Below are 26,905 nucleotides of genomic sequence, written 5' to 3'. Positions count from 1 at the left end.
AAAAAAAACCTACCTATCTACCTACCTACCTACCTACCTACCTACCTAGAATAAATTAGTTTTTGAATTGAAGTATACACATATTAAATAGGAAAGTCCTTTTCTTTATTTGTCTTATTTCCGTCCTCATACGTATTAAGGAAATTTGTAATCGAACTTCAAATTCACTAAAAATTGAGAAATAAAATAAAAAATTTAATAAACAATCTCAAACAAAATGCGTAAAAGTTACATAAAAAAAATCAATTTCCAACAAAGTGCAATAAAAATAAAAATCTTAAGAAAAAAAAACTCAAACAAAATGCACTAAAAAGTAACAAAATAATGTCATGAAAACTCTCTAAACTCTAAAGAAAGTTCTCTTCTTTCTTGTAACATGTCTATATTGTATAATTATTGTTATTTCGCAGTCGGTGTCGGCCGAAGTAAATAGTATTTATATGTAATTTTATATTTGAGATGTATTAGACATACTTACGTTTATGTCCCTACTTAGGCCGAAACCGACTCCAAAATAACTATAATTATTGTAATTATACAATATAGACATGTTACAAGAAAGAAGAGAACTTTCTTCAGAGGGGTTTCACTTTTCATGACATTATTTTGTTACTTTTTAATGCATTTTGCTAAAGATTGTTTTTTTTTATGACGGTAACGAGAGTGATCACCAATCACCAATATAACAAAACATATAAAACTTACAAAACGTTCACATCAACATCATATTATATTCCCATACAAAAAAAAAGTCGGTCAGTAGTTTTGCCATGAAATCTAGACAGACAGACAGTTACTTTCGCATGTCTGCTATTATAAGGAATATGTAGTTTAAGTGTGGTCTTAAAATTTTTTTCGGCAGTTTATATACATACATACCAGTAAGTACATACGTAACTATTACATAAGCAAAACGCTGTAGCGCGGTCAGGGCCTATAGGTGTGGCGCTGTGAAGAGGTGGCGGCTTGGAGGGCGATGGCCTAGCGGAGTGCTGACCTGGAGTGGTTGCTTTCGGAGGGGTATCGCTGTGGCGGGGTGGTGTTATGGTGGGGTTGCTGCCTGCCGCCATTGCGGAGTGGTGCTAGCAGTAATGGTAGTGCGCGGCGCGATGTGGCGTCTAGCCGTTGTTGTTGTGTTGCAGGCGACGTTTCTGGTCGCCGGTGCGTGGGATATCACATACGTCACCCGAAATCGACTTTATCCACCTGCCCCAAGGGTAAGGAACTGTTTAACACAATATATCTGTTGATCACAGTTATATTAACAATAAATATTGGATAGTTTCCTTTTTATTACCTAATTCACGAAGTATTTAATGCAATTGCTAAATCTTTGCCAAATTTTTATGTGACTAATTAATTCAGTTACTATAAAAATGTTTTAAAAGCGAAGTCCATTTCAAAATATTTATTGGTTTCGTTTGTGTTATTATTAATATATTATTTTGATTGTATTTTATCGCTCGGCGTTTTTAGAACAGTAACTTATTCATTTGAGAAAAAAAAAACTTTCTACATGTGCCTTAAATTAGATACATAGGGAATTATCGTTTGCAAAAGCGGGACTATGATGGCTACGCTGGGCACTTCAAGACAGACTGCCTAAAAGAAGGACTGTCCCGCCCAAAGCGGGGTGTATGGTCACTTTATGTGTGATGTAAACAAAGATATCAGTGTTTTGGGACTTTTTTAAGCTTGCGAATTTACTTCTTGCTAGAACCTCAATTTTGTTACATCTGCTTTTTATGTTAATACTTACATTGTAAGAAACATGTTTCATAGAATAAATAAATAACTGTAAATTGTTAAATTTAGCGCAAAAGTGATATTTACAATAACTAGTAAAGATCTCTTAAAAAATTATAGAACGTAAACATTGGATATACCTAATTGAAAAAAAAAATGATTAAAGTAGAAGCGAACATGGCACTTGACTCAGTTAGATATAGGTGCATATTTTGTGAAAAGTAGGTAAAGGTAGAAAACGGTTAATTAAACAAATCAGAATTTATCATCCATTGTTAACGGAAACCATTATTTATACACCGATTGAGAACTAAACAATAAAATTAATTTTACATTAGGTACGTTCCCATTACATCAACATGTTAGTAGTAGAGAGTCTTAAATAGCAGCATTAAAAGAAGCATTCAAATATACTCGTAGATTTTCAGAAGATAAAACATAAGTTCTCAAATTTCAGGTGGAATGCTTTGATTATCCGGGTCCGGAATGGAGGTCGATCGGACGATACCCTAGTGTCCTGGCTGGCGGCCCCGGTGAGATCGATTTTACCCTATTTATAGCAAACAAAAATTTCACTGCTAATACATAAATATTATAATACATAATATACTTTACACAGGTGGAACGCGAGGTGCGGGCGGGCTGGCCAATTTATTATTCGACGACGGTTCCTATTCAAGTACATCGTTTGGATTACGTCCTGCCTTCTCTCGGAGGTTCGATTCGCTACCTTTTTCGTCCTCCAAAGAGGACATTGTTAAGGAGCATGCTAAATTGGTCCGGGAGATAAATGGCTTGAAACAGGCATCGCACATGCAAGTGACGCCACCAGCACACGAGTCCGGAGACTACGACGACTCGATCTACCCGGAGGAAATTGACACGGGTCCGACATTGACGACACGGCCGGCAGGCACATGGGCCCCACCGTTCGAAGAGAAGCGCGGAACACCGGCTTCGACTCTCTTCGTGCCGCCGGTCGGCGGAGCGAGCCAGCCCGTCGTCTGGCTCGCGGGGAGCCCGACGCCGCCGCGTCGCCCGTACACCCCGGCGCGTCCCGGCGGCGTAGCGCCCACCGTGCGCGTCTGCCTGCCCCCCGCACTGGCCCCCGCACTGCCCCCCGCACCGCTAATCAATCCCAAACCGACGCCAAATTTACTCCAAAGAATAATAGACGGGATTCTTTCCAAATAGTTATGAGTGTAATTTAATTTGTGAATTCCGTGGTTGTGTTGTTACGTGTTTGTGTTGGTCCTGAGCAAGACGGACACGGACGACTGTGACTGTGATGTGACGCCCCAGAAACTCGCTCTGGGAAACCCCAAGATATGCCCAATGATATCTATTTCACATTTAATATCTACACAATATTCTTAATTCAGTGATATGACATGTGGGATTTATTGAATCAGGGGTCGTTATCGAAGCTATAGAATTCAAAACAATATCATCTGTATGCCCATTTCCTTATGGAAAACGGAACTTTATTACAGTATTACTCTTCCATGCATCTCTATCAACCTTCATATTTGTACGAGTTACTGTAATATATTCATTATTGACTTCATCCCTTCTTGTCACATCGCACATCCATCTCAACATTCTCATATCAGGCACATACAACCTGTTTTCATCCGAAACTTCGATTGGTATAAGCGTGCCTTAAGTCGGCGGTTTCAGCGTAATTGAGAACGAAAAACAACGCTTGTAAAAATATATATTTACTGCTTTCCTGTGTGACTATCTACTTGTTTTCGACTTGTGTGTTAAAACTATAATAAACGCTCTAAACTAAATAAACATAATTTTTCACACTTTCACCATATTTTTTTTGTAACAGTGGTAGACGCTAGCAGCAACAACATCAGTTGCATGACTTGCCGGCTCGGTAGGTGTACGGTGGGAATACGAGTAACACGTCACAGAAGACAGGCGTGTGGATGTAATCCGGGTTTCGTCTGATGAGTGTCCGTTCCAGAGGTCTTTTTTAGTGTTCTTTCCCCCTCCCCTTCTTTCCGTATAAGAAAAGGATGGAAAAGGGATTTGATAGATGGGACGCATAGGAAGGGAAAATGTTCACTTTCTTCCTCCGTTTCCTCCTTTGTCGATTGCTCGTTTGTCACCTTGAAATATTAAAAAATATATAAAACCAGATAGTATTCGAGCGATATTCTCCGGAGCAGGCGTACAGAAACGATTAGATAAATTGTAACCGAGCGCACATGACTGGCCGGTGTCAATGTACGTTGCACGTTGCACGCCCGCGTCGCCGCGCCGTCTTCAATCAGCGTACGTCGCTGGAGAAAGTGAATTTAAAACATGCAATCATCAGGAGAGTGGACACCTGATAATGACATAACGCTTCACGAATTGTTTCACGAACTGTAGTGGCGTCATGAAATTGAAGTAAGTTGTTCTGAAAAGTAATTAATCTATCAATTTTCAAGTAATTCTGTTGAAGAAGTGATATTGCTCTCACACAACTTTTATCCCTCACTTTGGATGTAATATTTAGGGGACGAATATATGTTGGCCCAATAGTGTCGGCCGAGTCAGAGAGTCAATTAATAGAGTTGATCTTTTGTGTAGTATACAGATTAACATGTACAACACAACAACTAATAAAGTTCGACATTTGACATAAGCCTTTTATATGTCAGTGTATTAAATGTAGACATTGATGCTGCGTACAAATTTCTCTTATAAAAGGACGACCGTATATGACCGGACGACGACGACGTGTAAAAACTACAAGACATCGTATGTAACCTAAGGAATTGGAGTGGTTCGTATAATTTTGATTTCTATAATTCGTAATGACCCGAAAGACGGATAATCGAAAGGACATTATAGTGTACATAATACAAATGCAGATTTACAAATACAATTTCAGGTTATCATCGTAACCAGAAATCAAATATGCTTTATAAAAAAACAAAATTTCATATATTTGTGCAAAGTTTATTTTGAAAAATTGAAGGCGCCTTTATATAATAAGTTTAATATAATGTTTGTTCATATTTCATTTAAATATACATATTATGCTGATATGGCGACTAACGTTAAATTGAACGACTCTTTGTATAGATGTGAATGTACGAGTAAACAACAAAACGTACACTGACTGACATTAATCACCGCACAAGTGCTGTTGCCGCTGTTGCCGTTCCAATGAAATAATGAATGTCATAAATTGATATACTCCGACATATAAATTATTAAGAAATTAAAAATAAACACATTATTGTAAAAAAAATATGTAAAACCATAGGTATATTTAAAACCTATAGATGAAATGTTTGTCACAAGTTTTACGTCGTCGTAGTAAGTATCGATTTTAGAATTATTGTAATTTAGTATTTGAAATATTCATTTACAATTGGTGATTTAGTGAAAAAACTATGAATAATATGTTAAAACTACTAAACTAAACTATATACTTATACCAAACTAAAAATAAAACTAGATTATGTAAAAAATCGACCCCAAATTGCTGCGCTCGCAGGGTAAGGTGCAGGGTATTTGAAATGATAACGCCGAGTAAATTTATTTCAACAAAAAGCCTCCGAAGGCAATTCTTTGCCTTATTTTTGTGCTCAAAATTAGGAACATATGCTTTGAAAGAAATGAGGCAATCTTTTTTTAAATTTTGAAATCTTACTGAAAAGTCGATATATTTTAATTCCAATAGCACAATTTGCCTGCTACAATTAGGATTCTTTCGTCGACTTACATATTCCCATCGAGGGGTTCGGACCCAAACCAAATTAAAGGCTAGTTCCCTTAGGCTGGTAATTTAGTCGATTACCAAGTAATTTAGTTACTAAACGTGTCTCAATAATCAAAATTTATTCGAGTTAATCCTTTTTATTCTATTTTTCGGCGAGCAGCGCCTCATTGCCTACTCGCTCGACATGAGCGTGGCGTTTTAGTGGAATTTATTAGCTGACGTTAACATTCATTCATCTTGCAAAATTCAGTTCATTTTTGGTCAATAAACAGTGTAAACAGTATCTTAGCTACTAAATTACTTAGTACTAGCTTAGTGCGAACTTAGCTAAGTTACAAGCTTAGTGCGTGACTAGGCCATAGTCAACCACGCTAGCCCAGCGCAGGTTGGTTCACTTCACACATATGTATCTTTTAATTTTCTTCGCCGATAAGTGCAGGTTGTATCGAGTATCAAGTTTTTGGTACTATTTTATTTGCTTAGTTATTATAATTTTTATTGTGCAAGATTTTTGAAATAAAATAGACTTTTAAAAAATAATTTAATTGTCAACAAATTAAAACTACATACTTATAAAGTAAGTGACGTAGAATAATCATTTTATTTCATGTTAATTTATTAAATGTCTTAAAACACACGTTTAAGTTAACAGTAGTAAAAGTTTTAACTTTTCAAAAGCAAAAAACCAAAAACATTACAACAACATAATTATTTCAACATTCACACTAACAATTCTTTAGTAAATTAGTTGACGCAGGCGAGGTCCCGGATGAAAGCGCCCAACATGCGTAGGAGGAACAGAGGGGGTTTAGTGGGTATACTTCCTATCCGGAAGAGAATCCGACACATTTCCCGTAGCTTCTATAGTAGTTGTCTATACTCGAGCTTTAAGTCGCAGCACGACGGCCTTAAGAGGGTCAACCTTTGTTGCCAATGTACGTAATCGAAGACTTGTGCATCTATAATCTATAAAGAGTAGGGCCGCAAAGAGGGTCAAAAGGGGTAAGCAACTGGAGAAGGTAGGGACGCCGTTCAGTGCTTGCAGACAGGCGGGTTAACGTCGACTAACACGTTGAGCTCGAGCAGAACCGCTAGGGCAAGGTAGGCGGCATAGGCGAGTGCGCAGGCGACGCCGGTGCGCCGCCGCAGTCGAAAGCTGTCAGCGGCCAGCGCGGTGTACAACAGTGCCAGCGTGGACAGCAGTGCCGCCGCGCTGTACATCAGCCCGCCTGAATTAATCGTAATCTGTGAAAGTGCGGACGTTACTCGATTATTTTTATTTTTATAAAAGCCAATTTTAATAAACATGTATTTGTATAATAACGGACTTGAAATTTTTGTTGAACTGAAAAAAGCGCTTACCCAGAAATTCCCGGGTACCGCGGGGAAGTAGAGCGACTTGATCAGCCACGGCAGCCCGAGGCAGAGCAGAATGTCGAATGTGTTGGACCCGATGGAGTTACTGAGGCCCATAGTACCGTGTCCTGCATCATATCATCAAATCTTTACTTGTTCACATTAAGTTAAATATTTAAAATACACAGCGTCTCTTCGCACTCTTTCGCGTTTACAGTCTAATGATCTGACCGCAGCTTTAGCGTGTTATCTTTTGCCAAGACAATCGTACGATTCGCCTTCTCGCTGTTCCTCGTCGACGGAGGTTCCGGACTCGAAACTCACCCCGGTTGGTGACGAGCACGCTGGAGACGGCTTCAGGAAGGCTGGTGCCGGCCGCGAGCACGGTTAGACCCGTTACGCTGTCTGGTACGTCAAGAGTATCTCCTGCAAACACGGATCATGGTACTTTTACTCTTATCGAGTGTTCTAATTGTCTACGGATACGGTAATAGCTCCTCATTTGCGCTTTACATAGTTGTAAAATACTAACAGAATACTACCTCGCGCAAATAATGAGCTCGCACCACACTCGCATCTGTCATGTCTTCAAGAAATCTTGCATCGCGATATAGAATTGGATAGGAGCGTAAAGAGTTTGAAATCGCCAGTAGCCCCATCGAGTCTTATCTAGTCCCCTCACCGAGTATCGTGATGATCCAGGCGAGGAGGTAGGAGGCCGCGCCTATCCAGATCACGCAGACCGCGAAGGCGAGGGGGCAAAGTGCGGGGCGCCGCCGGCAGTCGGGCACGGTGGCCCACAGTGCCGCTGTCACGGGCCAAGTGCACGCCCACAGCGCCCAGCGCGCGCAGGATGCCCCGGCACCCGGGCACCGTAACGGTGAGTCGTGGTCCCAAACGGGACACTCTGAAATGAGTCGTCCGCCCCATAACACATTACACACCTTCACTGATCTGTTTCGATGGAGTCGAGTCGAGGCGGTGGTGTACACTTGTTAAATAAATATTAAATTCACCGACCAGAATCTGTGGAAACACTTTTCTCGATCACAATTCCTCGCTGTGAATAGCAGCCGCGCCCCTCAACCGGAACATCACCAGCGCCGCATTTTCCTGGAACAGACCTTTTGTCTTTTAATTTAATTTTTCATTTGTAAATTATGTAAATTTATATTTTGTTTTGTTTTCAAAAATATATAAAGTAAGATAAAGTGGGAAACGCGATGAATGTCAGAAGATCTTTCACTTTGTGTCGTTACCACTAAGCATCAGTTGTCGGTGACCTTGATCTTTGTGTAGTTTTCTTCGATTATGTTACCGTTAACTAGCAGTGGAGTGATCTCGCTGTAGAGCTTCGGTTTGCACAGGTATCCGCAACTCCCGCGTACAAGTCTAACGAGACGTTCGTTGAACACCATAGCTACACTCGAGCAAAAAAAAAACATTTAAAACGACCACATTATGCATTTTATATCTCTGTCTTGCCATATCTCTTTGCGAGAATGAAGATGGACCAAGGAAGGAGAATTTACCAAGTATGTAGATCGCATACATGAGGACGAGTGCAAGGGCCTCGTGCCAGTATACCACGTTGTCACGCAGCGCCAACACGAGTACCACCACGGCCAGCGCGTACACGAGGCAGTCGCGCGATACAGCCCACCGGTCCAGCTCTACCACCTGCGAAAACCCAACCTTGAGTACGAGGAAGTGGCAGTGTCCGAGACGTTGCGTTCGGGGGGCGCGGGGCAGGGATTACCCGTGAAGCCAGTAGTGCACAGCAGGCGGGCACAGCGAGCACGTTGAACACCGCGGAGCCAACGACGGCGCCAACACCCAGGTCGCCCTCCGTCACGAATGTACCCACGCAACTGATGAACAACTCGGGGCTGGAGCTGGCGGCCGCCATCAGCGTGGCGCCGGCCACGTCCGCGGACATCTGTAGACCTTCGGCGTTGCGAACAATCTCAATTAAAAAAAAGCTATCGATGACAAGGACGATCGAACCTTTCGTTATTTTCCCACCGTGCAACACGTACGCTCGAAATTTACTATCTAAACAACTCATTCGTGCCACTCGCTCTTAGTCACTGTGGAGACAAATTTTTTAAATTAGTTTAAAATGTACTCTTAAACTAGAATATCAGGTATTTGTCTCCCAGGTCTGAAACATATAACAGTTTGTGAAGCTCACGTGCGCAGAGCATTTCGATGGCTGGCACGAAGTAGTCCTCGCACACCGCGGCAAGCAGGACGCAGCAGTAGACGGCCAGCGCGCAGTGAACCACCACGAAGCCCTGTCGAGTCCAGATCCCAGCGGTTAATGCAATAAATGTACGCAGCTCGATATCGACCCTCGCTTAGATAGACGTCTGTGACAATATTCTTAGGGACGATGTCGTTTTATTGTATCGGACAATCACTGCGCGTATTGTGGAATACAAAATGTAAAGTATGTGGAATCTTATATTAAATATTTGGTAGTACATATAAACGTAATGAGATATTTTTAAGAATAGAATTAGACGCACACCCTCAAACTCCTGTGGTTCTTTAATTTGGTGTGGAAGCAATGATGTTTTGAGCTCGTATTTATATCGGTGTTAAAACTGGTTCCATTTGCATTAGAAGCAACTTCAATATTCAGATTTATGCGGAGATGGTTATTTCAAACGTGATCATCAACTTGCGGAGCCGTTTGGGTGTTTCATTTAGACTAACGTACATACGTCAACACTCGACTAGAGCCGTAACACGAACTCCTGATTTTCCGCACTTTGCGAAACTTGTTATTTTTTCTTTTTTGTTTCAAAAATTATAACCACTCCTAGTCTTGATAAAATGTCTGAACACGTGCAAATAGTTAATACAACTAGGTAATACAAAGGTCGTTGAGTCGGTTGTATGACTCACTGATTTCTACAAAATCCGTGAAAAGCGAAATATTGTGCCCTAAATGCAAAGATGAATTCTTTCTGCTCGCGAAAGGTAAAACCGATAGTATTGGAACCGCAAAAAAAAGGAGTTAGTTACTGTTTACTTTATCAGTTACATTAAATTGAAGGATAGATACAAGCACTGAAATTTTAAAAAATTAATCTTATTTCAATCTATAGGGATTGTAGACATCGTATTATTTTGTAATTGTTTATGTATATCTGTAAAAAAAAATTCTCTGTTTATAAGTCAATCTCCGAAACGGCTGGAATGATTTATACGGGACTTTTTCTGGAAGGCGGCTTATGTCCGCGGGAATAACTAAGACCATTTCTTAATTTCGCGAGTAGCAGCTATCAGATAAATTGTGTATGCAAGCTGACGCCCGCAACACTGTCCGCGCAGTACTAAAAATACTTTATAAACAGCCAATGTACTCGTATTCTTCCAGACCATGTTCTACGTCTGTGCCAAATCTCATAAAGATCCGTTCCGGAGATACCTTCAAACAAACATCCATCCATCTAAACATTTGCATTTGTAATATTAGTAAGGTAAATGATTTAACACATTTATTCAGTCAGTACAAACTTATAAATTCTGTTTACTACATTAACTGCAGATATTATTAAATCAAACGTTGATAGAGTAAATGGAGTTGTATTGTTGTTCACTTTACAGGTTCTGCTTTGCTCTTGAAGTACCCCAGTCCTTCAACAGCAAAGCAGAACGTTTGTCGTTTACTGTTAATTCCTTTGTTTGCAATGATTTACAATATAATTGCGTTATTATTAGCGTGTGCGTAAGAAATGTCTTGGACGCCGGAGATTATCTGGCGAGGGTCCGTTTATCTCCGCCTCGCGTCCTCGGGACTATAAATATAACAATTGCCCTCGATAAACATGAATAATAACATGTTTAAATCGAGGAACGATTTCCTTCAATTGTTCTTGCCATTCAGTCCAGAGTTGCTCCAAACGTTGTAACTGAATGTAAACTTTTATCTATCATTCTGTACGATGTGTGGTACCGAAACTCGTAGAGCGGAGTTGCTTTTCGAGCCCTGGGTTTTTTTTTATTTTCACACATATATTCTGATCAATATTTATTTTTAATTTTTTGAAACATCTCGTACCTCATATGTTCTCGGTACCCTGGTCGATTTTATATTATTTTATTTCTCTTGCAGAAAGCTACACCAATCCTTACAAAAATATTCCCGGACCATCGAAATCTAACTTCTCTCAGATAATGATATCTCTTGTAAGAGTATTTTTCACAATATTAAAAACAGAGGTTATCTAAGATGTAATTATATACGAGTAGATGTATGTAGTTATGTACGTGTTATATTTTTAACAAGCAATAAGGTAGGTATAATACTTACTTTGCTTATTTTTAATATTACAAATAACTCTGACTGTCTGTCTGTCTGTCATGCTCTCACGCCATAACGTACATATACCTAGGTATATAATCTCGAGTCTGAACAACACGTAAGCTAAAGGTTGTAAGGGGTTGAAACGGAGGAGGAAAAGTTGTATGAAAGTATTGTCATTATTACAGCTAGAAGCTTGAAGCTTTGCTGTGTTTGTTTTATCCACAGACAGTATATCACGTGTTAGAAGTCGCGGGCACAGCTAGTATATAATAGTTAATATTAATCACACAAACAGATTTATGTAGATTTATTAAGGAAATATCTTACGTACAGATTTCCTCTGCATGCGAGTGAGTCCATCTGATGGAAATTCTAGGATGGCCGCCGGAGTGCAGTTGTTGCTCAGGGCGCGGTTCACAACCGCCGTCAGTGGACGCTGGGACGCCGACTTCTCCTCGCTCCGACCTACCGCCGCCAAAAGACGCCGGGATGCCGAAGCCTCCTCGAACCGGCCTGCCAATGTCGCCAGGAAAGTCAGTTTTAGTTTTTTTCAAGTGGATTTCATACAGAGAAAAGAATTTTCTTGTGTTTTGATTTATTTATAAAAACAAACAATAAATGTTTGATATAATTAGCCCCTGATACATTTAACCACTATAATATTAAATAACAGATTACTAAATGTCAAATTAACGGTTAAATCTTCCGGTTAAATCCGTTGTTAAATCTCGATTTCTCTTACAACGGCCTAATTTCTATTGTTTTATTTACTATTCGTGTACATATAAGTAATACACTTGATAGATCGTCATCAAGAAACATGCAATAATTACATTAGTTAAAAGCTTTAGAATATGGAATAAAACAAATTGTACAAATAAAATTAGTGACGGTATCGTATCTAATTGTCGTTGGTTCTCCATTACCTGTTATAATATAGAGGCGTCGTCCCTGCGGGCTGGTTCTTCCGGCGAGTAAAAAATAAATCAGTGGTATAAGGAAGAAAGCGACAGTCCTTACAACGATCGCGACACGATACTTGCTCCTGAAGCGTGTTGTCCACCTCGCCTCGTCCAGCACGTCTGGGATGTGCACATCGCCCGGCATATTCGGCATGAGCACCGCCCTCCCGCTTTCGGACCTCATTCGTACTTTTATTTTCCTTTTCAAAAATTCTTCGTCAAATGAAAAATTCGAATAATTGGCAGTATATGCATCGAGTTTTCATTTGTCGGGGTTGAAGGTTCGGGAGCGCCGCGCACGATCCGGTACGAAGCCAGGGAAGCGACTCGCACAGTTCTGTAGCTCGCTGCAACAACTGTTTACCGATAAGCATTATCGATGGTGTCAGATCAACAAGTGCCGCATGTACGGAGCGGTCTATCGCAGTTATCACGCGAGTAAACAACAACAGCAAAGCGGCGAGTTGGCGGCCGGCGGTCGGCGGTCGGCGGTCGGCGGTCGGCGGCATGCCTCTTCTTATATCGTACACTTCGGCGACAATATAACTCTGGGAACATGGTCTTGTATAGGTAATATGTGCAATTTTTAATAGTTTTTTTTAAAGGATTCCATTTTACTAAGTGGTGGTACTACTTTAGTAACCACTAATGGTGAAGATTAAGTTTATGGAAAAATACAGGGTGTCCGGGAAAAAACGTGTAACGTGTATTAACAAAGATTCTTTGGTCGAAAATATACCGATTTGACCCAATTTACCTCTTTCCAAAGTTGCTTCGTTTGGCCGCTAGAGGGATTTAATTTATTTTACATTTATTCAAATATGAAACTGCCTGCGACTTCAGAAATACCTGTTTAAATTAAACTACCGAGGGACAAATTATGAATTATTTAAGCGTATCAATACAATGTTCAATCGTACTACAAGTACGGAACAATTGAAAAATCATCTCAACACCCTGTGCCTGTGCGCAACAATGGGAAAATAATTTTAAAATACGCGTTTGTAGAAAGAAAACCATTCGCACTGTACCGCGCTCGCGATCCTGCGGCTGCCATTTCGGTATATGTAGGTACTCGACCTCGTTTTCTATTCGGTGCCATGACAATGACTCAATATTTCGTCAAATCTAGTTCGGTTACATTTTAGAACTGATACATTGAGACGAAACTTGTGTCAGTACAGATCCATGTAGTAACAGATCCATGGTTACTCCACAACATTTGAGTAAGTCACAACAACATAGGTCCAGTTTGTATCGACATCACCATGAACAAACAACAACTTACGAAAGGATAGACATACATTTTTATTTTTTAAGAGTAACGCAAATGTTTTAGAGAATTTTGTAAAATTTTTTTGTCATTTTATTTGTTTTTTCCATTTACTTAAATTTGTTTTAAATGTATACTGGAGCAACTTATAATTGTTAAAAGCTAAAATGGCGTGAATGTGGGTTTTTGTAATTTTGTGCACTGAATATCCTTTACCTATATGAATATCGATGTCCACGATACAGACAACGCATAGTGTGGCCATCACCACATTACCTTAAACAACCATAAATGGTAACTTACTATCAAGTTTAATTGTTCACTTTTGTGTAATTTTATGTTAGTAAACTACTCAATACAAAATAGAATCCACCATCTGTTTGCCACTTAATTCATATGCATACAACATTAATAAGTTAATTTCGTAACGGCGGCCATCTTGAATTTAACATAGTGTTCATCACCTTGTCTAGTCTTTTCATTTGATACCCATGTCGGAGTAGTTGTACTAAAATATTTGATCAGGTATTTTGTAAAGGTAGGCCTGTATTTTTCACGGTACACTGTGTAATTGTACAACGTCGTAAAACCCAGTTCAAAACGGTAACTAAAAACTTAAAAAGAATTGCTAAGAGTAGGAATTGACTTAAAAACATTTTTTCAATGGTAAGTTTACATTATCTCGGCTACTGTTGAAGTGTCACGTGCGTTTCGGTCTTAGCAGGGCTTGACTGCTCAAAATTTTCCTTTAATTATTATCAGATAATGACGCCATTGAAAGTAAATAAAACCGCTGTCCCTGAATGGACGTAAGATTCCACTGGCGAAGTTCAACGAACCACATAATCTGCGCTCACCGCAATCGAAGAACAATCGAAGCGATGCAATCGATTAAAAGGTAAAAAAGTTAAAGTAAAATAATAAGATTGGAGATCAATCAGGGACGACGATGGAGTGGCTGATGGAGTAGCCGGTGGAGAGATTTGTATCGGATGTGGTACAGGACGGTGGTGGACGGAGGTGAGATGTAGGGATCTTATAAATTAACGTAATTCAATATTTGCAATGCGATATTATATACGTTTTAATGTACATTAACTTTAACTTCCAAACAGTGTTCCAAACAATACTACTAGCAAAAAGGGTTGTTTTAGGTTAGCTCGAGAAACTTTTAATTTATAGATAGTAATATGTGGTACATAACTTATTGAGTTTATAATTTCTACTTTATTAAAGTGTAAAATAGCATTTTCACATTAGATCACTCCGTTTTGATATTCACGTTTTAGAGCCAACTGTTGACAAAGTTTACAACAAAAGTTTGCTCTTCAAAAAGGTGTAGTTTATGAAACAAAAACCATGATTGCAGTACGAGTATGAATCAACCTGCGCTCGTCCCTACATATGTAGTGTCAGATCGGTATGTATAGGTTACTACTCATCCATTGATTATCAGGACAAGCCAACAGCATGTTTATGTCTTATAAATAAAAGCCGCTGACTTCTATTTGACTCAAATGTTCTGCTAAACCAAGAAAAGTATCAAAATACGGTTTTCACAATGATGTAGGTTTATGTACGAGTATACAGAATGGTTTGTGAATATACTTCATTGTAATTAAAGTTTAATTTTAACTCAAAGTTAAAATTTGACTTTTTGACTTACGCAGGACAAACCGTTAGACCTATATAAAAATATAGATCTTAAAAAGTTCTACAAAAAAGGCAGCGATGGCATATCGCTATGTTTGACGTTTTTGTAACAATAACCACTTTTTTCTTTAAAAAAAGCTATTAAAAGAGATGAGATGTATGTATCCTTTGCCACCGGTAGAATCACATATAATTTTGATAAAAACCCAGAAAATAGAGATTACTGTTCCTTTCGCTTTGTCCAGTCCAGTGTGCGTAATGCATGACGAATGACTGCGGTGCGGTCGTGACAACGGCGTGAACCGCATTGGGCGAGCCGGCCTCGCGGGCCTCGCGAGACACTAACGCGACGTTAACGCTGCAGATTTAATTAAATAATTAACTTTAATTAAGCAATGTGCCCAACGGCCGGCCAGGAGCGTGCGCCGAGTACAGTCATCTATCTTCGCTCACTCACCAAATCAAATCACTAGTATGTACAGTCGCGTTCATTAGCGGTATTTCACGTCTAAAGGGTTTGAACTAATTAATATCTAAGCCTTGTAATGTTAAAAGTTAAAATGCTGTAACAATAGCGTATTAAATTATACAATATACAGGGCAGTGGTGAAGGTAATGCACACTTGTCTTATATTTGAACAAACCACAGATAGCAACCAGATTGTTTTTTTGTAAAAAGTGCGTTTGTTACGAGGCGTAATGCTATTTTTCCTGTTAGCAGAATACTGCGAAGTTACGCGAATGTACATTAAACTCATTAGTTACGTTGTTCTCAAAATTCAGATGGATCTATCTTCTGGAAACATGGTCGATTTTAATTAATGTTATAGATTTGATGAGTCCGATTGAGCTCGTATTGTATTGACACAGAGTTCTTTTAATACAATTATCCTGCTTTGCGTCAATTACATACGGTCACGAGTGATTAAATATTATTTATTGTTAATTTCCACTTTGCGGCTGATCATGAACTAAGTGTTAAATAGGTTAAGCTCGAACGAAGGGGCCAAAGAGTTTATTAGCCGCGGCTATGAGTCGACATCGTCGAGCGTGCGGGCGAGCGGGCGAGCGGGCTCCCCGCGCGTGTCTCCTGCTCCTAATGGAGCGGCGCGGGAGCCGGGGGGACCCACCTCGTCCCTCACCGCGCCGCGCCTCCTACCGGTATTGTATGGAAATATATAATTGGCTCTCGTATTCTTCTTTTGACGAGCTCCGCGGCCGATCCATTATGTCAGGCGCAGCGCGAGCGGCGGCACTCGGCCGCTACTGACGTGTCTCCGGTGGACTGCGCTTCAGCCGCGTCACCGCCTCGACTCAGTTGCGGGGCTGCCGCGTCGCCGCAGCGCTTCCGCCGCATCGCGCAAAACACGTAGCGTGCCGAGACGTTTCTTCCGCCGCCATGAACGCGACCGACCGAGGTAGGACACTCACATATTTTTCGGCGGAAACGCCACTGAGCATCGTGAAGTGATCATCGCGCGACTGAGCATTGGTGCAGGATGACAGCGGACGACAGCCGAGTCTCTCAATGGTGTGATGGTAACGCACGGCAGCCGCTCCGCGCCGAAGGTGTCGTGCCTTGTTGTCGGGCCATCCCTCGGGTGTCGCTGGGACGCCGCTGCCCTATATTTCTCGCATCCGCCCATTATACCAGAAAAATACGTCGATTTGGGTGCTGTCAATACAATTATATTACGGGTGTGGTGGCCGATTCCTACACAATAGCCCATGCTCACTTTATATTTGAATTAGAGTCGATTATGGCCCAACTTCCTCAGAGTTGTGCTCGCCGTCTCGGCATGGGCAAGTCCCGCGACCGACCTGTGTCAGTTACGGGAGTCACCTGCCGTTACTCATAAAGCTCGGTCCTCTCATTAAATCTGTATGAAGTGAATTCTTCGAGTAAATACAAACTTTGCAAAGTCTGGTCAAAGACTGAAATAATAACTACACTATTACTCATCTCTCTTAAATCTCTCTCTTTAAATGTCTTTAGACGTCCGAGACGAGACACAAATGTAAAGGCAATCGCTTGACGCTTGACCACTCTCGCTCAACTCTTGTTATCTTACCACTTAGATGTCGATAATTTTGTTCTTCACTGTTTATTTTCTTATTATTTGACATGTTTATCGGCTGCCAAATTAACGTGGTAATGATAAAATAAAAATTGTCTTCTGGAAATAGCTTGAAGTTATCTCCGTATTATTTGTATTTTAAGTGACACTGATATAGCATTCAAAAGAAGCAGAAGAGACAAAAACCTCGCAAAGTTACGAGACTGGAGACCGAGACGGCGATCCCGACAGCAGCGACCTGGCCACATAGTCCCATAGCCACCTAGCCACCTGTCCGCCTGGCCTACTAGGCCGACTAGGCCGCCTGGCCGTCTGGACGTCTAGCCCCGTCACATGAATACGTCGTTGTCAGCTCAAAAATATCCTAATTGCGGGGCTCGGAGCCTATCGTAACTTAATGGTGACCAGTCCATAGTCAACCACGCTGGCCCAGTGCCGGTTGGTTGACTTCACACATGTTATCTTTGATTTTCTTATATAAAAAAATCTGTATGTCTGTCTGTCCATTAGTCTATGTCCATCTTCATGTCCGTGTCTTATGTGTGCTGAAGCAAAAATCCCCTCTTTTTTTAATTCCACTCTGACAATTTCGAGCGATAACTAGTATTGGTAAAAAAAATCAGAATCGAAAAACACATTTGTTAGCAGTGGGTGTCGAATCAGGACCTGTAGTGTACAAGCGTTTAACCCTTGAGCTACCGGCGCTTTTAACGATCTTTTTAACAATAACAACAAAACGACACAACTTACGTCCATGTCCTAGAGGCGTAGGCAGGGACCACGGAGCTTGAACGTCTCGCTTCCTCTACATTCATACATCTATTCATACATGTACTTCGTCTTAGGCTACTCTTGATACTGCCTATCTCGAGTATTTCACCATCACCACTCTGGACGGTTATAAGCTGAGCGACCTTGACCAATACTCACAGTGTCTCACTTACGCGTCATTCTTTACTCACATTCGTATTCTTACATAAGAGTATATAGAATCATTCCCTTACTGTAACATGGAGACCATGTCAAAGTGTAGACATCGCCCTGTCCCCCGCTTCTTCGTCCTCTGTCTAGTGTCGTCTGCGTTCTATTCCAACTTGTAAAGTAAATAAGTAACAACGCACTGCGTGACATGAAACATACAAGGATTTGGTTCGTACCAGTTAATGCTCCAGATGGACTCATAAAGTGAATACGGAGCGAGCTTTACGTCTCGTGTGTTATGTTTTGTATAAGGTGTAAGGTGTTCGTCCCGCTTGCTTTGTGAGAAGCACTAACCATGGTCGTAATGGACAAGATTCCCCAGTGTCATGTTTCGTTTCGGTTCCGTTTGCATTTCGCGAGTGTGTGCTAAAGGCGTGGCCACGGTCCGGGGTCGTGTACTTTCTGTGTGAATAACGAAGCGGTCAACCGTAGTTTTTAGAATCGATCGGAATCGCTCGCAGAGAATTCACTCATAGTTAGTTCATACAGAGGACACTTTTCTTGCGGTAGCACCAGTTCTTTTTTGAAAATCTTTCGCTAAACCTCGTACACGGCAGCCATACGAGAGCGAACACGATCGGGATCAAACGTAATTGAATTTCTCGGTTTGTGCGGTATGTTATGCGGCATGCGGTGAGTGACAACGCGTGACGGGAGTGCGGCGTATCGAGCGGTATAATGTAGACATCCTGCCTTCTTTCATGTGTCAATTCCCTTTGCATTGCACTCACTTAGCCATCTAAACGAGTCCCGGCACGCACTATTCAAAATTAGGGCTTCATATTTATTCGCCTTAAGTATTTGATAGTAGACGCTTCCGACCGCTGTCGCCGCTCGCCGCTCGCCGCTCTCCTCAGGCCCCTGGCCGCTCACCGTCTATCTGCCGCTAGTAAGCGCTACACCGCTTTATGGATACTGCTCGGGTGGTCATGGGTCGGTCATGGTCGGCGAGGCGATATTCAGAGAGCCGGGTCGAGCTTATCTCAAGCAAATCTTTAAGGGTTTCCATTATTAGTTTTAGGAGTATGTGATACAGGGTGTGTGATGTTGTGTGATGATAAGATAATGAAAATATTTGATCTCATAAAATAAAATAAAAAGTTGATTTTTTTTTTAAATATATTTCAACTTTGACATGCTGACATAATTATTATTTTACCTCGCACAAAATGCAGTACTTCTATCACACATATGTAGGTATATAAATATAGGGTCACGCTTTTGAGGTAGACGGTCAGAATAAGTAAAATAATGTAGAAAATCGGTTGTCGTAAATACTGAAGCGCGTTAGATTGAGGCAGGGTGAGTTAATTACATTCAGAAAGCCTACATTTCAAATAGTGCCTTCCTCGAAAATGTAAAGGCGATTTATTTTTGTTGCAACTTTGAGTCTCTTCTTATTTCCTAATACAGATATTCTGCATGATATTAACTCAACTGCTTGTTTTAAACTGACACGCTTAAGCATTTATAACGATAGATTTTCTTACTTCACATTCTGATTGGATGAACAAAATGTAGGGCCTTATACGAGCGGTGAAAATATTTCATTAGGTGCAATCGACCTCTTTCTATTTAACTGCCACGCTTGAAAAAATCTCTAAATCCCATAATAATCGCTATAATATTTAAGTAACCTTTCTTTCCTCTCAATCAGTTCGTCAACAAAAGGTAAAGCGAATTTAATAGAAACCGTAACTTGGAATGTAAGCTGACCACGCATTTGTTAGGAACGTAAGAAATAGGAGTCAATCTAGCCCGGACATTATCAATGTAACACGACCACGCCAACCAATTTGCGGGCGACAACTACGTATATTTTGTAATGAATTATACTATGAACGGCATCATGGTACAACAGAAATAGCAAAAAGCCGCGCACTGGCGCAGACTGACGCAGCTCCCGCTCGTACATGTGGGGGCCACGAGGCCGGGCGCGTGTCATTTTCTAAAATCAGTTAATCCGGTTATGCAAGTTAGTGCTATGGTCATTTGAGACAATTGACCCATTGGCTTGTTGACTGTCACTTGGCGGCCGCTCGGAGCAGGAAGTCGCTCCGTTTGTTTTAAGTCTCCCGGCGACAGCGCGGCGACGGCTCGCGACGAATTGCTCTGCCGCACTAGCTCTCCCCTCTGTGCTTCACGCGCTTTGCAGACAGAGCATCTGTACCGGCCACCGACAACTAGCTCTTTATGTACCTATATATCTCAATGGAACTGCGCACAAGTAGCAACTCAATTTAATGGTATCGGTGAAAGACAATAGTTTTTACTTTCATAGATTCTCCAATCGGAAATCGTGTCGCATCAAGCGTGTAGATACATTCAATTTGATTTTTTTATATTACAAACAGACACTTGAAGTTTGTTTATCTATTATATAGGTATATTGATTTGTAAAGGAGTTTGCTATTTTATCTGTTTGATTATGATACGGTATCTAATTCCACTACCAGTGGTTACTCAATTGTCGATTGCTGATGTAAAGGTTAAGTGATTGTCCTCGGTGGCCAGCAGAGGGCGCGCGGGGACAAACTGTGCAAACGATCATGACATTCGCAACTTTATTTACATCATATTAGGTATATTGTATTTACTCTGTATTTGTGCAAACATTAGCTGGCACACACCTATGTATACCTACATATTGTTTTACTGTACCACGGAACGGCTCCAACTTCGATCATATTACTATACACATTAAATACTTTTCATTCTGTGTAAAAATTACATTAATAAGATTATTATTAGTAAGATAGATTTGCGGTCTTCCTTTTGCAGTAACGTATACTTAAAATTAGAACATTGATGATGTTTTAAGTGCTAAAGTAAAACTGATGAACGTTTGTTTGCAAGTGGAGAACGCAAGCGCAGGGTACGTGTAAAGTATGAAGCGTGCTTCGCCGCCGCATCCGCCACCGCTCACACAAAACATTGAACATTCAACACAACACTACAATACTCACAAACGAGATGAAACAGAAAGTATAGATCGTATTCCCAGACGAATGGAAAAAGCGACTCATTATTAATGTCAACTTTAAATAGTAAATATCGTATGATTACAATATGACTATCCTAAATGTATGTTTACGAATAGATAATTGTGAAATTATTTTTAGATTTGAAGTACGGCCTTGTTGCTTATCTCTAAAGACACGAAGAAACAGGACACGAAGTGGAATTTTTAGAATTTGATGTCGGTGTAGTTAACAGCGCCAGCGCCAGCGAGCCTGGAATTCCTTCAATAAAACCTACCTATGGTTTGACGAAAAATACGTTCACTTTTGAATTTTTTTTAGTGTACAATTTTGTGTTCAAATTACATTGGAGTTTTTTAAACCTACATTTTATATGTATACTACTTAACTTATCTACTAAAGTCTCGCGGTCACCAGAATTGCGTCACTTCAGCAAACCTGGGTCTCCGTCAAAAGAAAGTCCTAATTGTGTTAGGAACCATGGCGAAGAATGAAATTCAGGTAAGGATTGCTTAAGAAGTTTGGGGACTGAAAGTAGTTATAAATAGCAACCAATTTACGTCATTTTATCAAAGATGGGACTCACTGAAATGGCATAACTCGGCCAACTGCGGGATGCAAGTTTACTATACGGCTAGGCAGTTCATATAGTAACGTACATTAACAATGTTCCCGCGACACGCGACGGCTTACAGACACGTACTTATAATGACTTGACTTCATCTCACGGGCTTTACTAAATGAGACCGCTACAAAAAATGAACGATACTTTTACTATTATATATTACGTACATACGAAAATATACACGAGCACTGGTTACGAGTAAACGCACACACTGATAGACGAATTTTCATCATTAATACTTGCTTGTTTTTGCATTTAAAACTCGCTGGCACTCTCTGTTCAACAATGATGTAATTTTCTTCAAGATCACAAAAAAATAGAATTTAATTTCCATACATTACTAGTTAGCTCTTTTAAAGTTTGGGACAAAAAGTAAAATATCCTGAAACTTTAGCTGCCTTAAAATTGATTTGGCATTGAATTGATGAAGTATGGGGTGGCCTTGGGTCGTTGGGGCCCTGGCCGGTGTGCGCGCAGGCTGGCAGGCGCTGCGCAACTGCACACCGCCGGCCATCGACGACTTCCCGGCGGGCCTGTTCAGCGAGGCGCAGCGGCAGCACGGCGCCATCGTGCTGCACGCGCTACTGTCTGTCTACCTATTTGTGGCGCTCGCCGTCGTCTGCGACAAGTTCTTCGTGCCTGCCGTCGACAGGATCTGTCACGGTGAGAGTCCAATGTCGCCCTCACTCGACGTCGTCAAACCCTGTCGGCGGCAGATACGATACAGCCGTTCCCGTTGCAGCGCTCAACATGACGAACGACGTGGCGGGTGCGACCTTCATGGCTGCGGCAACCTCGGCGCCGGAGCTGTTTGTCAACGTGATCGGCACCTTTATCACGGAGGGCGACATCGGCGTCGGCACAATCGTCGGCTCCGCTGTCTTCAACATCCTCGCCGTGGCCGCGTGCTGTGGGATCGGCGCCGGAATGGTATCGTCTGCCCACCCTACTTCATACACCTATATATATTTGTTTTAAATATACTACTACTACTTATATTTGAATCTTTTCAACATCTAAATACCTATAGCCGTATCGTCAGAGTTTCAAAATGTTCTCTTGTGGCAGGTGGTGCCCCTAGACTGGTGGCCGCTGACGCGCGACTGCCTGGCCTACGGCATCACCGTCTCCATTCTCATCTGCATTATGCATGACGAGTACGTACAGTGGTACGAGGCCCTACTACTCGTGTCGCTCTACGGAGTTTATATATGCATCATGTATTACGACAAGTCCATACAAAGCTTTGCTAAAGGTACGTATTATCGTTTTTATAATTTTTTTATTGGTTAATGACACGATTATTCTAGTAATGGTCACGTTATACATTTCAGGCAGCTGGAAATGTGTATCGGAAATGTTAAAGAAAAATGAAGGCAAACAAGATAGCCCATATGGTGTCCCCGGCGGTCGGTACCATCAATTTATCACTAAAGGAAAAAATATGAAATAAAAAATTAAGTGGATCATTTAAAAGCGACTTATGCGGTAAATATAAACGTATTGTATAATTTCCAGACCAGAATGAATCGAAAATAGCATCGACGCATCAAAGAAGTGAGACGTCGGCGAGTCACTGTCTGCACAACGGAAACATTCGCAGCACATCTCTGTACCGCGATCGCGAACGCGACCTGAAAAAGCTGGACACCATCGAAGACGAAGACAAGGTAATGGGTCGTGCGGAGGAGCTGACAGCCTCAGGGACAGAGGGCGCCGGCCAGCTGGAGGCCGCTACTAAAGTCGAAATGGAGCATGCGAACACCTGCGAAGGGGACGCGTACGAGCATTCACTGTGGAAGTGGCCCTCGGGGCGCAGCAAGCTCACCAAGGTATTCATGGTTATCCCATATTTCTTGTGCTTGTTCATGAATTGTGGATCACCACATTGAGTATCTACTCATTGTATGTTTATCCTCATTGACAGATCGCTTGGATCGTAACTTGGCCGATACATCTGGTGTTCCTGTTCACGATACCGGACTGTGAGAAGCCTCGCTTCGAGACCTGGTTCCCGTTAACGTTCGTCATGTGCATCGTGTGGATCGGCTCGTTGTCCTACATAGTCGCCTGGATGATCACTATCATCGGTTCGTTCTCTTGTGACTCTATTGTGTAAAACAAAATGTCGCAAGTACGGCAGGTAACAGTAACATTTAATTTCTTAGGTGATACGTTAATGATTCCGGACTCGGTGATGGGTATAACATTCCTGGCCGCCGGTACCTCCGTACCCGAAGCCGTATCCAGCGTCATCGTCGCCAAGCAAGGTAACCCCTCGCTGCTAACTGGTCGACTGAAGGTATAGATTCGTAAAAACATGTTTCGAGACTAAATGTTTCATAGGGCACGGTTCGATGGGCATCAGCAACTCAATCGGGTCCAACACGTTCGACATCCTGCTCTGCCTCGGGCTGCCGTGGCTCATCAAGGCGGCGCTCACTCCGGCCGAGCCCGGAAATTACTGGGTGACGACTTCTTATTACTTAAAACAACTCGTATACTTCGAAGCAGCCTTGCGAATACGAATGTAAGCTCCGCGACTAGCTCCGCGAACAGATGCATGGCGAAGTACTGAATATGTTTAACTCATCTTATAATTTCATAATATACTTAGCTATTATAAGAGCGATTTCGATCGTTGCGCGTAGCACTCGAGCGTGGGTATGTTTTCGCATGTTTTGATATAAGATCGTATGAATAGGTGAAGATAAACTCGATGGGTCTGGAGTACTCGGCTATATCGCTGCTGTCGACGCTACTGCTGCTCTACCTCACATTTTGGCTGAATAAGTTCCGGCTGGACGCGGCGGTGGGGCGCGCCTGCCTCGCCATGTACGCCCTCTTCCTGCTGCTCGCCACGCTCATCGAGCTGAACGTCTTCTTCCCCGTCAACGTGCGCACCTGCAGGAGGTCCGAGTTAGCCTCTTAGCCGCTTTTCTTTTTCCTATTCCCATTATCTTTCCAATCCCTTCCCTACCAAGTACCTATAGTATCGTAAGGATCCCCAGAATACCGTTTATCCTTTCCTGTTCGTAAATGTCGTACTTCGACGGTCTGTTTAATTCTTTAGTAATAAGTCTCATTTGGTGTTCGAATGAAGCGGTGTCACATTGGAGCTCTAGATCTTTATCTAAAGGTGCTGCCGCTATTTATGTTTGTAAGTGTTCATTTATCTTCTGTATTTAAGACACAAATAATGTTTAAGATAAAATGCTGGCATTCGACAAATAGGGCATTACAAGAAGGCGAAGGCGGACGTGTATAGATAAGTGCGAGTGCTGTTCGAGAGGCCGAGGGATCCGATTGGCGCTGCAACAATTGGCTCAATTGCGCCTCAACGGCATCGACGGCTCCCTCTGTCATCATAAGCAGATAATTACTATGTCATTTGATGGAACATCATTCCACTCCGTTGGTTACGATCGTCGGCTTCGATTGTGCTAATTATTAGTATATTTCGATGAGACCACATTCAATAAAGAACACCGATCAGAAACTTGTTTTGTAAATAAGTACATAATATTTTGTGTGGAGTTTTAGGTTAATTAAATATATTAATTTTGAAATTAACATTGGAGAATTTTATTTTGAATATAATTAGTCAAGCAATGCCGGAAACGATGACATAGCTATTTACTCAGTCACAGACTGGGAGTTTTTCCACTAGCGCAACTACTCGTATGCAGTCGTCTGCTGGTGATACGTCCGCCATCACCGCAGTCACCCAGACCTTGGATACATTATAAAAGTTTCTCTGCGCATGTCCCCCCCCCCCCCCCTATACAGGTAAAAACGAACAGCCACTACAGTTAGCTTCAGAAATATCATTACTTGTGAAAGTTGCCTGCTAGGCATATGTAGCGGGAGGCTCGTATTAAAATAAAAAAAAACCTCTTTTCCTCGTAAAACTTCCTAACATTTTGATTACTCAATAAGTTCTTTACATTTAACATCGTCATTCCGTCATCAAATCTTCTATTTACAACAATTATTATAATTTTTGATTTTATTAAAAAACTATTAATGTGCCAGAATGCAATGAATAGGAGTATGATGGGGGTGAGATTGTCGGACAGAATAAGAATTTCAAATATCAAGAAGCATACCAGAACATAACGTCACAACCGTAGCCAAAAAGCTGGAATGGAAATGGGCGGGCCATATTATTAGGGGAATGGCAAAGGCTTATATATTATACTAGCTTTTACCCGCGACTTCGTCCGTGCGGTATAATAAAAATGCACACAAGATAAAAAAGTTCCTATGTCCGTTTCCTGGTTCTAAGCTACCTGCCCACCAATTTTCAGTCAAATCGATTCAGCCGTTCTTGAGTTATAAATAGTGTAACTAACACGACTTTCTTTTATATATATAAGATAAATTAATGCGTATATCCTGGTTTGGCGGAAGTTCTACTTTCATCTTTTTTATTTTATGTTTAATTTCTAATGAATTTTATTTTCATTCTGAAATATTATCCTACACACATGAAGAAATTAAACAATTTTATCCGCCAAAGTAACCACAACCCAAACTCTATAGTCGCCGGTGGTTTTTACATGACATATACGTGAAATCATAGAGTTTGTAATATTTAAATGACTGTCGTTACATTGTGTAGTTACAGACATGTTCAACATTGATGAAGTATTCGCAATTTATACTAATTGATGACTAAATATTGGCAATATAAAAATAAAACATCTATTATCAATCATATTATTGTATTACTTTTATCAAGTATGATAGAAGGTAAGTGTACTGTTGAAGCACCCCATGGCCAGGGCGTAGCACAAACTATGCTTGGCACTATAAAAGCCGTACCTAGATTAAGAGTAGGGTTGTAATAATTATAATTTTAACAAATCTACTGGGTTTTTCAGTCTCTTGGGTAACTGATCTGTTCTACTACTAAGAATACTAAATTCGAAACAGTATTCAGTTCGGTACTGAATCAACATTAGTGCGGGCGGTGTCAGTAAACAACATTCAATGATTTGGCTGTTCGAGCTCGAGGGTCGAGTCGCTTACGATCAAACAATCCTCTAAAAAATGGAATACACAAACACTAATCAAGATATTTAAGGTCTTGATCCCCTTAGTATATAATTTTTACACTATGGTAACATCAACGTGCCGCAAAAAATAATTGAAATTTTCTTATAATTATTTAAATTTAATTTCTTTCTCTAACTTTGA

The 26,905-nt window shown here is 41.1% G+C and overlaps 3 protein-coding genes across 3 annotated transcripts; 2 read left to right on the top strand and 1 right to left on the bottom strand.

Annotated features, from left to right (window-relative positions):
- Nucleotides 1–1,091: 1,091 nt before the first annotated feature.
- LOC106717042 (arginine-glutamic acid dipeptide repeats protein) lies at nucleotides 1,092–2,940 on the top strand. The gene is made up of 3 exons (XM_014510729.2): nucleotides 1,092–1,217; nucleotides 2,204–2,279; nucleotides 2,366–2,940. Exons 1-3 carry the CDS (start codon nucleotides 1,092–1,094, stop codon nucleotides 2,938–2,940), a joined length of 777 nt encoding a protein of 258 aa, XP_014366215.2.
- Nucleotides 2,941–6,338: 3,398 nt separating this feature from the next.
- On the bottom strand, nucleotides 6,339–12,561 carry LOC106717254 (sodium/potassium/calcium exchanger 3). The gene is made up of 11 exons (XM_014511031.2): nucleotides 12,077–12,561; nucleotides 11,482–11,663; nucleotides 9,027–9,129; nucleotides 8,592–8,779; nucleotides 8,365–8,512; nucleotides 8,151–8,252; nucleotides 7,853–7,945; nucleotides 7,515–7,739; nucleotides 7,157–7,258; nucleotides 6,839–6,960; nucleotides 6,339–6,721 (listed from the first exon to the last, which is right to left on the bottom strand). Exons 1-11 carry the CDS (start codon nucleotides 12,294–12,296, stop codon nucleotides 6,509–6,511), a joined length of 1,698 nt encoding a protein of 565 aa, XP_014366517.2. The 5' UTR covers nucleotides 12,297–12,561; the 3' UTR covers nucleotides 6,339–6,508.
- Nucleotides 12,562–16,231: 3,670 nt separating this feature from the next.
- LOC106717256 (sodium/potassium/calcium exchanger 4) lies at nucleotides 16,232–25,234 on the top strand. The gene is made up of 10 exons (XM_014511032.2): nucleotides 16,232–16,456; nucleotides 22,181–22,366; nucleotides 22,446–22,633; nucleotides 22,772–22,958; nucleotides 23,038–23,112; nucleotides 23,222–23,535; nucleotides 23,631–23,793; nucleotides 23,872–23,973; nucleotides 24,050–24,171; nucleotides 24,408–25,234. The coding sequence occupies exons 1-10, from the start codon at nucleotides 16,438–16,440 to the stop codon at nucleotides 24,633–24,635; spliced, it is 1,584 nt and encodes a 527-aa protein (XP_014366518.2). The 5' UTR covers nucleotides 16,232–16,437; the 3' UTR covers nucleotides 24,636–25,234.
- The last annotated feature ends 1,671 nt before the right edge of the window (nucleotides 25,235–26,905 follow it).

The sequence above is a fragment of the Papilio machaon genome, chromosome Z, assembly GCF_912999745.1.
Source record: "Papilio machaon chromosome Z, ilPapMach1.1, whole genome shotgun sequence".
Taxonomy (NCBI): domain Eukaryota; kingdom Metazoa; phylum Arthropoda; class Insecta; order Lepidoptera; family Papilionidae; genus Papilio; species Papilio machaon.
This window is presented reverse-complemented; position numbering and strand designations above follow the sequence as displayed.